Source organism: Plasmopara halstedii (genome assembly GCF_900000015.1).
Source record: "Plasmopara halstedii genome assembly, contig: Scaffold_2881, whole genome shotgun sequence".
In the NCBI taxonomy this organism is placed as follows: domain Eukaryota; phylum Oomycota; class Peronosporomycetes; order Peronosporales; family Peronosporaceae; genus Plasmopara; species Plasmopara halstedii.
In genome coordinates this window covers 725226-740060 of record NW_020189786.1, presented here as the reverse complement: position 1 = coordinate 740060, position 14835 = coordinate 725226, and the positions used below count along the sequence as shown (strand labels likewise).

The 14835-nt window shown below is 48.5% G+C and overlaps 1 protein-coding gene across 1 annotated transcript; it reads left to right on the top strand.

Annotated features, from left to right (window-relative positions):
* Positions 1–3564: 3564 nt before the first annotated feature.
* PHALS_05234 (probable splicing factor 3a subunit 1) lies at positions 3565–5865 on the top strand (the record flags this gene model as incomplete). Its single annotated transcript, XM_024718929.1, has 4 exons — positions 3565–4232; positions 4303–5449; positions 5521–5649; positions 5719–5865. 4 exons carry the CDS (start codon positions 3565–3567, stop codon positions 5863–5865), a joined length of 2091 nt encoding a protein of 696 aa, XP_024584279.1.
* Positions 5866–14835: the final 8970 nt, after the last annotated feature.

Here is a 14835-nt window from a genome sequence, read left to right as displayed (position 1 = left end):
AAATGTGCATGGTGTGACCACACCCAAACAAGAATACGGTACGGGGCTAGGTAGCCAGAAATGGACCATCGATTCTGAAGGAATATCAAGACGTCGTCTTCAAAGGCCCGCCGTCGTTCATACCTCTAAACTGGAGTGTGCGTCATAAGATTGATCTGGTTCCGGGAACCAAATACTACGTGACATGCCTATGGCCCCTGGCCGAAGAGTAGTGTGACGTCATTGGTGCCTTTTTCCGTGCAAAATACGAGGTAGGAATGGTGCAAGAGAGCAAGTCTCCTCGTTCGACACCGACGTCTTGTGTCCGGAAGCCGAACGGTAAGTGGCGTATCGTTTACGCTTATAACAAGCTCAACGCTACCACCATTCCGGCACAGTTGCCGAATTCTAGGAAAGGTATTCTCCAGGACAATATGGTTGGCTGTACAAAGTACAGTACACTTGACTTGGTCGATCTTTATTACCGATTGCTCAGGATAGCGAGTGATATTGCGCTGACAGCGGTGAGTACTCCGAGCGGGACGCTCTGGGAATAGCTGGTGATGCTCCAAGGGCTATCAAATACACCAGCAACATTTAATCGTCTTGTGAAGCAATTGTTCAGGCCCCACCGGGCGTATGCACAGACATACATCGGCGAGATCCTTGTCCACAGTCGTGCGGGGTACGGAAGGTCAGATGTGGAGAACCACATCGCTCATTTGACAGCGGTGCTCGAGTGCATGCGCACGAATAAGCTGTATGCTCATGCCGATAAGTGCATCTTCGGCGCGAACGAAATTCTTTTTTAGGGTGCTTCATTCGGAAGCGTGGCCTTCGAGCGGATCCCGCTAAGGTCAAGGCCATTGTGCACTGGCCGATTTCAAAGAGCCAAAAGGACTTGCGCAAGTTGGTTGGCCTCGCCAACTACTTGCGCAAGTAAAGTGCAAACTATGCGAAGATGGCACGGCCATTGTCTAATCACCTTAGGAAGGATCTTGGGACACCGAGCATCAGGACTCTTTTGACAGGGTCGAAGACAGCCTCTTCAATGCACCAATACTGGTGTTGCTAGATTTCAATCGTCCTTTTAGAGTCGTCTGTGACGCTTCGGACTTTGCCATCGGCTGTACACTGCTACAAGCAGACACCGAGGGGCGAGATCGGGTGATCGCGTTCAAATCCTTCCAGCTCAAGGCTGCAGAGCGGAACTAACTAGTCCACGACAAGGAATTACGTGTGATGAAGTATGCAGTGGTAAAGTTCAGGGTGCACCTGTTTGGCTCAAAGCCGTTTGTGATCTACACAGATCATGCGTCCTTACGAATTGCGACTCAGTCGTCTCACCTCTCGCATAGGTAGGCCAGGTGGCTCTCATTCTTTGCAGAATATAACTTTGAGATATAGTTTTGGCCAGGAAATGAGACTGCTTTGGCTGATGCGTTGTCACGTAGACCAGACTATGAGCTTGCTCATGTCATGGCGGGGACATCGTCAGTGACGAATTTGATCCGCGCTGCATACGCGGGTGACGGAATGTGTGTAGCGCTGCTTATGGCTCTTTGGAGCAGGGAGTTTGGAAACTCGGACAAGAAATTGTCGGCACATTTGCGCGCACGGTTTAACCGATATTCGTTGAGTAACGGGTTGCTGTATTATAGCACCAATTCAACGGATTCGCCACGGATTGTGGCTCCTCACGATGAGAATTTAAATATTGTATCCTTGATGAGACCCACGACACCCCACTTAGTGGCCATCTCGGTCGTGAGAATACGCACATCGCGGAGAGTTGCCACCAGGTGGCCCAAGCTGTACAAGTAGATGAGCACATATGTGCGCACCGTAAGACGTGTTGGAAGGTGAAACCTTCTCCGAATGCGGTGGCGCCGCTGGCCAGTTTACCGGTCCCCCCGGGTGTTGGCAGTCTATGAGTATGGACCTTGTGTTTGGCCTGCCGAAGGTCTCGGCGGGCAACACGGTGTGGTGGTTTTTCTAGACCGTTTGAGCAAGATGACTCATCTTGTGGCAGTGCCGGACACCATCAACGGTGTGGATACAGCGACGCTATTATTCGATTGTGTTTTCTAGCAACATGGAGTCAATTGTCTCTGATAGAGACCCGCACTTCATTGGGATGGTTTAGTCTACAATCTTCAGGGTGCTGGGCACCAAGTTGACTATGTTAACAGCGGACCATCCGCAGACCGATAGTCCGGCTGAGCGCGTGAATCGCGTCTTTGAAGACGTTCCTCGCACCGTATGCACTGAGACGCCGAAATGCTGAAGCACCAAGTTGCCACTCGTAAAGTTTGCTTTGAACAATGAAGTGCATTCACCTACCGGTTACATGCCGTTCTACGTGAACGGGCTTGTTAATTTTCGCATCCCGCTGACGCCTCCATCCCATAGCTCGGGGCTTGGTCGGACAGGAATAGACGAACGACTAGCTGATGTCAGCCTTCTTACTGTCTGTAAAGAAGTCGTTGACTTCCTGTCTACCAGACTGAGTGTCTTATAACACGTTCGCGATGCGATGGCGGAAAGCCAAGATATGCAGAAGGATCATGCAGACAGAAAAGGAGCAAGAAATGTTGAAAACATTGAAGTCGAAGACCTGGTTTCTATAATGCTAAAACCCGTCCTACACATGCAGTCTCTGCTGTCTTTAGACAAAGCTCCATCCACGGCTTATCAGCCCTCTTAAGTTCGTGGCCGAGCGAGGCCTAGCGTATACGCTGAAACTTCCGAGAAGGATGCGCACCCACTCGGTGTGCTTGCTTAAGCCGTACCAAAATCCAGCGGACTTTTTCCTCCAACGCTCGCAGAGAATCGCGAGTCACCGGACGGCGAACGACCAAGTCGTCATCGTCCGCCGCCGACTCTTCTCGAAGAGAATGGTGGTGTCCTCTACCACGTGGAACGCTTTGTGGGTCTAAATAGCCGGCAGGGTCTAACCCAATATCTTGTAAAGTGGCGGGGATACCCAAACTCCAGAACTCGTGAGAGTTTGAGGTGCCACTCCGGCAAGACTACCCAGATGTCGTCGACGCTTATGATCAGAAAGATCATGGGGCTTGCGTCGACTTGCGCACCACGCTTCTCAATAGTAGCCCGGGAAGCCGTTTGCCTTGGTTAAGGCTTTAGTTTTTAGAAGTAGCGAATTGCGATCCGCTACACTTTACTTGTTCTTGGAAAGAACGTAATGTCTGTGCTTCCTCCAAGCAAAGAACCACGGCAGCCCCGCTGCAAAATCACTTTGATTTTATTGGCCTCATGGTGTGCAACGCTGGACAAAGTAGCGGCGATGGTATTGTAAAAAGTACAACGAGAAATTGAATTCAATTTCAAACATGGCCGTCCCCAAACTGTATTAGCGCCGATTTCTATTGCGTAAAAGTCAAGAAGGAAATAGATTGTGATTGGTGCGATAGAGTTTCGAACTGTAATTTTCCGACTTTGTTTTAGCAAAAAAACGGGACCTTGAAAGCGACCTATTAGTTATTGGCCAGTGTATAGCCGGATAATAATATTATTGATATATGTGGCTAAAGCTTAAAAGATTAATCTGTGAGTGCAGCGAAAATGGCTGCGGAGCCGGAGGAACATGACGCGACAGTTCAAGGACGTGTCACAGGCATTATCTACCCACCACCAGATATTCGCGCCGTGGTTGACAAGACAGCGCAATTTGTGGCAAGCAATGGACGCGCCTTCGAGAGCCGCATTGTTGGTGAGCGTATGTCAGCTAAGTTTTCATTCCTACGCGAGTCCGATCCATATCACGCATACTATGAGCACAAGGTGAGCGAATTGATCGCTAAGAAAGAAGAAGGAGTATCAGTTGAATCCGAGCAGCAGCAAGTAAATGGTTCAGAAGAGCAAGTAAAGACGCAAATGATTGTCAAAGCTGCCGAGACTGCCGGTGATGTGGTTGTGGAGAAGAAAGCGGTGCAAGATGTCGCGGCCCAAGCGGCGATTAAACTTAAGGATAAAGAGCTAGAGCCACCACCAGATGAAAAGTTTATAATCAAGCATCCAACGCTTAGTGCATTGGATCAGGAAATCATGTACTTGACAGCCCAGTACACGGCATTAAGTGGTAGCTCATTTTTATCAGGTCTTGCTACACGTGAGCAGCGCAATCCACAGTTCGACTTTTTAAAGCCCACCCACCCACTCTTCGCTTATTTTACGGCACTTGTGGAATCCTACACACTGGTAATGGCCAAACAGGAAATGCAGATGAAGCGGTGCGTCAACTTTAATTTAGTCGTTGACGTATCGATGTTGTTTAAAAGACTAATTGTATTGAGGCTACAGGATTGAAGAGGGAATGGATCGAATGAAGGTGCTTGATCGATGTGTTTATCGAATGGAATGGCAGCGAACGGAGCAGGAACGCAAGGACAGGGAAGTGGCGGAAAGTGATGCCGAGCGTCGTGCACTGGCGCAGATCGACTGGCACGACTTTGTGGTCGTTGAGACGATTAATTTCGACGATGATGATGACTTGGGCGCTTCAGCTACTGTTGGTGAGGAGGAAACAAAGGGGTCAGATGACGATATGGACATGGACGAAGATGAAGACGATGACGACGATGGACCACAGCCAGACATTAAAATTGTCGAAGACCACGTGCCACAAGTAACTGGGGCGACGACGCAGCAACCATTACTGAGTGTGGACGGTAAGACTATATCGTCTGCTGAGGCTAATGAACACATGCGAATTCTGTTGATGAATCCAAAGTGGCGCGAAGAAACGCAGCGGCATCTTGAAAAGCAAAAAGAGTCTTCATATGCACCAGGATCGGCAATTGCAGATTCTTTGCGACGTTTCGCAACTAAACGTTCAGACATCTTCGCGTCATCTGCAGAAGAAGAAGCGCGATTGTTGGAAGCCACTAATGGTTCGACGACTGCTGACGAGCAACAGCAGGAGCAGCAACAACAACAGGAGCAGCAGCCACAACAGGAGGAAGACGCCACTGAAGAAGAGAACTCAGCATTTTTGGAAACAGTGCAAACTCAGCCAGTTTCCGATATCACTGGATCCATTGAATCTGCTCAGATGCCATCAATGCTACCACTATCACATCCAGCACCGGGAATGCCACCGCTTATGGTATCGGGTCCAATGATGGGCGCTCCTGTCATGGGTGTTGGTGCCCCTGGATATGCTCCTTTAGGAATGGGCATGATGCCACCTGGAATGATGCCACTTGGAATGGGCGCCTCTGGCATGGGAGCCGCTGGTATGATGCTTGGACCCCCGAATGGCCTTCCTCCGCATTTGCAAGCACGAGGCGTTATTCCACCAGGAGCAAGCAGTGGCCCACCTGGTATGAGTGCTGGTCCTCCTGGTGTTTCGGGACCTCCAGGCGAAGACATTGAACCATCAACAAAGAGGCAGCGAACAAGCGGATCATTGTTACTACCGGAAAAGGAATTTGCTTCCCGGCATCCCGTATGTTTCACAACAATAGCACTTACATGCTGTTTAATTTCCTTACACTTATATGCTCTCATTGTACACAGGGGATGGTACAATTGGTTGTGAAGGTTCCAAACGATCCGGAAAACTCTCAATGGAAGCTTGAGGGTCAAACGTTGAATGTGGAGATTGACGTTAGAGACAACATGCGGACCTTGAAGGAAAAAATTATGGTGAGTGTTTTGTTTTCGACATCATGAATGTGTTGCACACCTGATTTGTCGTTTCTGGGGTTTGTTTAGGTTGAGTTACAGGGCATGCCAGTGAATAAGCAACAGCTCAAGTTCGCGATGGGTTTCGTCAAGGATACCCTTACGTGTGCACACTATAATTTCTTGAACGACACAGTGCTTGAGCTGAGTGTTCGCCAACGTGGTGGCAGAAGATAGACTTGATATAGGACAACTCGGTAGAAAAAATAAAATAATGTCGCGACATACAAGGTTTAAGATGTGGAGGCAGCGAAAAACAATTTACTGGTGCGCTCGCCGAATTACGGGCATGCTCGTAACGCACCAGAGCTGGAAAAAGATCTCGCAAAAAAAGGAGATAGCTGACCGAAGGATTCAAAAAAATGAGTTTACGACAATTAAAGTACTTGCTTATGCTGTGTCTATAGATTTCAGTTTTCTTCAAAGGCAATGTTGAGCCGGGTGTGCTCAATTCTAGAGCGAGATTTGCCTCGTATTCGTCGCCAACACGACGTAATCAAACAATTTTCAGGCCGTAAGCAGCAACGACACGAAGGCAACTGAAACAAAGCCTTGAATTTTATGCGTTTTCGAAGTAAGCAGATCATTTTTGACTTCACCAGATACTGCTAACCGCTTTGGTGTTTCACGGCGTCCACTCACTATTGCCCATTATATAGTACCGGTTGAGAGCCAACCTTTACACGACTGACTCTCGTGAACTCTTTCGATTACGGCGGTACGTCAACTCTTTCCAACAGTCTCGACGTGCGATTAATGCCAAAAAAATTGGCTCAGTTTTTGGGTGCACTTCCGAGCTACACTATAACACTGGGTGAATCACTGTATGCAAAGTATAGACCAGCCATAGGAAATGTGCGTCTTTTCAAAGAGGGCGCTTTACATCAGACGGGCATGTACGATCGATAGGATACAGATTGCGATCGTATTCTCCGGGTTATTGAGTGCGTGATACAAGCCGTAAGTAGCGTGGATGCAACTGGGTCTTGTACTGCATTAGTCGATAAGCTCAGTCTTGAGAGAAACATCTACCCACAACATATTCATACGGGGTTGCCTGCCTCTGGCGCCGGCACATTTCTATCAGCACAGCCATAGCATCAAATACTTGGCGCATGACGCTCGCTTTCACTGGGATGAAATATATTATTTTGGTACGGAACGTAGCCAAGCCGATATCAGCGAGTCCAAATTAAAGAGTGATTTAAAGCCAGTAGAGGCATGCACTGCGTTATTCAATGCAAACTTGACAACTGTGAGCAATTTGCTCCAGCACTGCGGCCACATCTCGGTCGTTCCGCGCAAGTTCTCGGGAAGATGTTGCGATTACGCGTTCCGTACGATCAGCTGTTTGCGGATAGGGTGTTCAACCTGGTGCCAACTACTTTTAAAAAACTTTGCGAGAATATCGCTACAAAGTGCAGATCTCTCTCCGATACAACAGCTACCGTCCAGACACTTAAAACTAATTTGTCGAGGAAATAGCTGACACCAGTCACATAATCGCTCACAGCAGCGCAAGTGTACTGGGGTATTTATCGGTGTTGATAAAACACACTTGAGTGTGTACAAAAGTCGACGATTAAAGTGTTAAGGTGGGGACACTTCGTTCAGCGATGGTATACCGTTCTGATACCGTAGCTCAGTAAGACGACGGAATTTCCAGCAAGTGCAGACCTCAAAACTTTTAGTAGGAACAGACGACACGAAATCCAGTTGCATGCCTAACGGTAGCAACTAGTTTGCTGACAAAAAACTGTTAAATGTATTGTACATTTTGAAATCTACTGCTGGGACGAAATATTCTTCAGGTCATGAACCCAATCCCCGCAACGTCTTTTTTTATTTTAAAGTCCACCCTTAATTATCAATCCCTTCGCCCCAGCATTAACAACCTTGACATACAAGCTTCCACACACGGTCCTTTAAAAATTTGACCTGTCAGACGATGTTTTTGGGTAAGTCAAGCCTGAGCACTGCACAACGCGCTTGACCAGTCAACGGTAAAAAGTAAGAGTTTGGTTCTGACAAGTAGATGTCTTTCTAAAGAAGATAATTGTCGCCTTTGGTCTGTGTTGAAGAGAGGATGTATATACATACGACCTCACGTGCGTACCATATTTCGTAATGGTGCAAAACTGGTATAACACCGGTTTGGCATCATTGTTCATTGTGTATGCTCACTAATTGGCTAAGAAAATCCATTATAGTGAGTCTATATTAAAAAGCTGGTATAGCCAATACGACCATTGCTCGTTAACCAATCTTATACCGGTACGTCACTGGTACAACCATGGTACGATATCTTGTGTATATTGTGTGGTGCTTCCTTGATAGGCTAGTAGTCTAGTATAGTAACCCGAAGTATAAAATGATTGTCTTCGTGTGCCCCAGCTTGCCGCAATAAGTGCATTGGCGAGGCTTTCAGTTAACAATAAACGCCTTAGCCGTATTTATGGTATTGATCCTCGATACTTTTTTTCTTCCCACTTTATGAGCTCATTCGTAAGCACCTTCACAACGTCTTGCGCACGAAGTTCTCGTTGCTATTACCAAGTTAGGAACAACATTCTCCAAGCTCTTTGAAAGATTCTGTAGTAGGCAGATCGCACTGTCGCTTTGAGAAGATGCGTCAAGCCTGTTTGGCCCACTTTACAATGTACGCAAATGCGACTACACGGTCCAGGCTGTTCATAATTGTCGACCACGGGATGGTTGATTGTGTCCATGTGAAGCAACTTAACCCAATCGCGATGTTGCTTGCCTTGACGAAAACATCCGAGGCTCGATGGCCCGCAAAGTTGTAGGCGACTCTCGGTTGACGACATGCCACACCGACTTGGTCAGGAATACGCCATGCATGCAATGGTCCAGTGTCGCGTAGTTGTCGCCGTAAAAATTGTCGATGACCACCCTGGTAGAGTTGTCGTATGCGGAGGCGATGACCCTAGGGCTCATAATCTGTTGATGTTTAAAGCTGACGAGGGAAAAATCCTAGGAGCGAAGACTCTTGTAGGGAAAATCAAAATTTGAAAGTGTATATATTTAGGTCCTTAGTTCACAAACTAGTTGCTACATCTTGCGGTGCTGGGCCAAGCAAAATAATGAGAATCGTCTGGATTGACTCGGCGGGGATGCGGTGCCAACCATGTGTATAAAGAATCGCTTTTGAATATCGCTGGAATCACGACAAACCAGAGCATGTCTGGACCTTGGTCAATAGATAGCAGTGCCGCGCATCACATCTGTAGAAACAAAGCTAAGGTTGAAAACCTCAATGAACACAATGAAGGCGAACTTACAGTGACTGGCGATAGCAAGGCCGCAATCAAGGTGTTGATCCTACGATTGAGCGAGTGTTCTCGCAAACGGGAGGATTAAGACGCACTATATATGCCAATGATGAACAAGAATTATCTTTTGGTACCGCAAATCAGCCAAAATGTCAAGTTTCAAGTAGTGTCTGATGGTGCAAGAATGCACATACCACAGCAGGACTCTCATAAGTGATGGCAACCGCGAATGACTTCACTGGCTTCGTATACCACTGCAATCAGCACATTTAGCCACTCCAAGCCTTAGCCATGACTCGCACACACGGATGGACCACACGCCAATTCATGTACTCCGAAAGATCAAAAATATAAAGTTGTCATCTCTGTCAAACGCGCCAAGGGTATGCCGTGGATGTTAACATGGAAGAATTGTTCAAAAATCATATCCAAGTAACTATGACAATGTTCCATTTTAAAACATATGGTCCTATAGAGCAAGACTCGCTTGGTGGATGCGAGTATCCACTGCTTATTATGGGTGAGGGAGGTGGATGCATCAAAGGCTTCTTCTACCTTCGTGCCAAAAGAGGGCGAATATTGCGTTCAGAGCTACATCATCAAAATTCAGACACATTTCGGCAAACGAATCACGTTTGCTCGCCATGATGGAGCCCGCGAGTTTGCAACAAACTCTCTCAATACTTTTTATAAAGATCAAGGAATCGAACAGCAAGTGACAGTGCCAAACGCGCATCAAAAAATGTGACAGCAGAGCGAGCCATTCGGATAATCGTCACAAATGGCGGTAGTTGCTGCATGATGTCCACATGATTCATCAAAACATAATTGTTGGTTTAAGCAATCGCTTCTTGGCTGCCATCCCAACCTTATGTGTCTTCCACTTGCACATGACCCAGGTCCTTACGCATCGCACAAAAAACATCTTAAGTGCAAAGCCTGAGAGCACTTTATATTCAGCCTTCGCCGAGCGGAGTACAACGGTTCGCTGGTACTTTGACTTATTATGGCGCGCCAACATTCATGACCATGATTCCTGAATTCAAACAGCTGCCATTGGTATTGCTGCCCCAATCTGCATCTGAATATGCTTTAGTGACACTGCCTCGGGAGACAATACCGGTGAGGCATGTACTATTCAGGTATCGTAGCATGCAGATAGCTGCATTCAGATGTTTGTTCGAGTTCTTCAGAAATGTGTTATCACGTATGCAATACGGCACACACTCAAGCAAGTATCGATACTGCTTCGAGCGCATCATGAAAAAAGCATCCCTCGTTGTATGCGACTGCGTTGACGACAACTTCGATCTTGATGCGCACGGGTGCCGACACACTTGGCATCTTATCGACCGAATTGTCTGACCACGTCATCGATGCAGCAAATCTGTTTAATCAGAAGTGTTTGGATGATAACCTGTTGTGGTCTGTAGCGGGACCACCGTACTTCTTTGCTTAGAGGAAGCTAAGCTAAGCTCACCGACCAGGCTTTCTATACTAGAACCAGTATGAGTGTGGCGGATTGCAATTCGCTAACTCCAAGAACACACACATCCTTAACCGAAGGCAAATACACTCTTCGTTCAAATTGTAAATTGTATTTCTTTTGTTTTATTTACAGCAGAGCCGCCTAAACCAATATCTTTATTTAATTAGGAAAACCTAATTAAAATGCATAACTACTGGCAGTTCCGCCACATAGTGGTTTCATGTGAAGGTGTAGCCACACCATTGTACGAACACACCAACGTGTGTGACCCACGTCTATATACCAGGGTACGTGTAACCCCGTAACACTCTCCCTCATCAAAATTGTGAATACCCGCAATTCACATTTAACTGTCGCCTCATACGAGGCTCGCATGTCAAGGATCCCAGGACCTTCTTCTCGCATTATCTGCTCAATGAGCCCTGTGTCAATAACACAAAAGCACCCAGCATCGCTGGTTCCGAGAGCGCCCACGGGCAGACTTCTTCTTCGCCTCCTGCACGCGGTGCAACTTCGGACAGTATGTCCGCGGTTTAAGGGAAGCGCATCTCGAGCCCTCAGCAACCGGGCGCCCGCCACGGGGGACAGATTTCTTTGTCGAGGACTCGGAGGATTCCAACAACAAGTCGGCTACTCCTTTTCAGGATGGAAAGAAGAGGAGGGCGAGGTGCGCTCACGGCGCGATGTGAACCCTGCTCGAATCTTGCGGACACCTTGTTCTGTCCCCGAACTCTCGCCTTTCGGTGTCACCAATGACCTCGACGAAGCACAGAAACAGCAGCTGAATGCTATCCGCAGAGCGGCTCCCATGCGCGCGCGTTCACGGTTGGTCCTTGACCCTCGTGTGGAATGCGGCTTCCGCTCGGCGGATCCCGCTACTGAAGTGAAGGATGCGATCACTCGATATTTGGGCGTCTACGTAGTTGATCTCCAGCCAGTACACAAATCGAGCTTGGCCAACGTTTTCCGAGCTTGCTTCTTGGTATCTCACGAAATCCCGATGGACAGGTACCGCGCTCGACTTCGCGCTCAAAGAGGAGGCGCTCATGTACCCGCAATACGGACGACTCCAGTGGTACTCGCCCTTGGCAAAAACGCTGTAGATGATGAAGAGCTTTTTGAAAGATGGATGCAGCGGCATCGGAAACGTTCCTTGCTGTCTAACTTACAGTGGGGCCACAAGGAGGCGGACGTGCGCATGGAACGCCATCTTCGATTCGAATTTGCCAAGCAAACTCTGAACGGTCACAGACGACACTAAAAGAGCGATCGGTGTCAGGCAACGCCAGTATTGGTGCATAAAGGACACTGTCTTTGACCCCGTCAAGAGCCTCCCGATGCTCGGTGTCCCAACACCATTTCGCATCTTCCCAAGGAGATTCGACGATGGCCGTGCCATTTCCGCATAGTTCTAGCTTTACTTGTGCAAGTAGTTGGTGAGGCCAAGTCAATTGCATAAGCCCTTTCAGTTCTTTGGAATCGGCCAGTTCACAATGGTCATGACCTTAGCAGGATCCGCTCGAATGCCACGCTACCCAATGAAGCACACTTCGACGACATCTTTGTCCTCAGTCGTGCGGGGCACGGGAGGGCAGATGAAAGAAACTACATTGTCCATTTGAGAGCGTTGCTCGAGTGCATGCGCACGAATAAGCTGTATGCTAATGCAGATAAGTGCATCTTCGGCGCTGGAGAAATCCTTTTTCTAGGATGTTTGTGCATACGCCCGATGGGGTCTAAATAACTGCGTCACAAGATGTTTAAATGTTGCTGGTGCATTTGCATACGCCCAATGGGGCCTGAACAACTGCGTCACAAGATGTTTAAATATTGCTGGAACATTTGACAGCCCTTGGAAAACCACCAGGGTGAGTACTTCAAGTGGCATGCACTCCCAGAGCATGCCACTTGAAGTACTCACCCGCTGTCAGCCGAATATCACTCGCTCTCATGAGCAATGGGTCATACCTTCCGATCTTCGAGTGACTTTACTTTGTACACCCAACCATATTGTATTGTTTCGGAGAACTTCACTTTCTTGAAATCGGCGTATATGTCGGAATGGTGGCGGCATTTAGCTTATTGTGAGCGTGAACGATACGCCACTTGCCGATCGGCATCTGGACACAAAACGTGGGTGTTGAAAGGGGAGACTTGCTCTCACGCACCATTCCTACCATGTGCTTTGCACAGAAAAAGGCGTCAATGAACTCACACTGCTCCTTGGGCAGGGTCCATTGGCGTGTTCGCATTACATGGTCCCCGGAACAAAATCGATTCCATGACGCACAGGTAGACCGACGGCGAGTCTTTGGAGACGACCCCCTGAAAATACTTCACCAAAGGATAGTACGGATTCGTGGGATTCTTTAGGATCGAAGACCAACTTCGTTCGTTAAGCACCCTCTTGATTTCCTCCAGGACAACTTAATCCAGTAGCGACGATGGGTGATCTCCCCTTCCGGTCGTATAATGACCACTTCATCTCAGTCGCATGCCTTCGAGATACCGCCGAACTCCTTAAAAGACATCTTGGCCAGCTCAAGAAGAGTATTCACTCTAGTAATAGGCTCAAGGGCGATGTTGCCGTCTTCCTCTTCCGCCATACCGCTGTCAAGGTTATATAGCTGTGCGCTATCGCCTACGGTAGACACACCCCGAGTTAGGATCTACGCCCGGCGTCTTGCAGATAACATACGGCGTCGCCGTTTCTATCCACCGATGTTTACGTCTCGACGAGACCAGTGGGAGCATGCACTCAGCGCCGTCTAGTGCCCCCACTCCCTGCTCCATCGGAGCCTTGATGTCATTAACAACATTTGACGGAGAGCTGCTAGTTCCGCAGCCTTCGTTCAGTGGGTAACGTGCCACTCACACGCATCTAAAGGGTCTTGCCTAAGACTATTCAGACCTCGTCCGACCATGCCACGTTTGGCATGCAGCAACTACGTTGAAACGTGAGTAGTGCTTACTGGATTACGTGCCACTCCACGCGCATCACTGGGGCCTCGCCCTCGATGTATCGGTCCTTGGCCGACCATAGCATGAAGGCATGCAGCGACTGCCTCTATGCTTGAGCAGCGCTCAGTTGGTTAGGTGCCACTCCATGTTCAGCCCGCGATCCACGCTCGGGACTCCTGTCCACTACACTTTTGGTGTTCGAGAACTCAGATACTTTGATCTCCAGCACGTTTACGGTCCCGGATCAGTGCCCGCGCCAATAGCGCTTCTGCTCCTAGCAGAGGTGGGCTTATGACTCACCAAAGCTCCACCAAGAGACAGGCGCGTAGCGCTCAGGATCTTTGACTTCCAATCGATCCATGGATCATGGTGTTCTAAGCATGCCATTCCACGGATGAAGTCATACCATAATTTCAGGTTTGAGACTAAACGGCGTTCCACGCTGTCAAAGTCACGAAGCTTGACGCCGAGGTCCACAAAGATCCTCGGCACCGTGACATAAGTCCTCATCGCTAAGCAAACAGTAATGGCGGTACTTAGCTGCGCTTTCGGCGCCTCAGCATACAACTGACTTCTTTAGCGTCGAGCATTATTGCCCTATGCCCCAGAGTCGATAGGAATTTTCCATAACTTCTCAAAGCCTTTCACGGTCGCTTTCACCTCCAATCAAGTCTGGTTTGCATACGCGTTCCGTCTTTAAAGCGCACGGAGTTCTCTGAGACTGGTCCCTGATGCCCTCCACCTCTTTGAAGCTCACCAAAACTTATTTTTTTTCCAGTAGGGAGCCCCGCGACAAAGCAGACTGGTAAGAATCGGGACGTCGGTTCGATGACTCTTGACACGCCTTGACCAGTGGACAACCAGTCTGAAAGTGTCGGGGGTCTCCAAAGACAAAACGCTTTCGGGTATTCGAATGCTGCCCGGCAACTCGGAGCTCTGCCCTTTCTTTCTCAGCATAGCTGAGATCCATTGGCTCAGGTTTGCCCGACGGGCTATGAGGATATGCATTCGAATCAAGTCGCGCCGATGTAAATTTGAATTCGGCATTCATTGCCACATTCATTGCTTTTCTAAAAAAGACGGTGCATACGGAAGACTTCCATTCTGGCCACGCCAATGCGGAGGCCCTCCATAAATACGGTCACTGTGACCTCCTCGGGAAGAGAATCGGCTGCCATACCGGCAATGAGAGTACGCAACGCTTGAACAAAGTCCATCAATTCCTTCTTGCCCTGTCGGGCGGCATGGAAACGCGAATGCACGCGATATGCCTGGTTAGGCGGCGAGAACACTCGCAAATGCTGACGCTTCAGCTCCGTCCAGGAGGGAAACGCCGTTTCAACCAAAATGCCACACGTCATTGGCGATTCTCGCGCTCGACACCCGAGCTTGGAGATAGCTAAA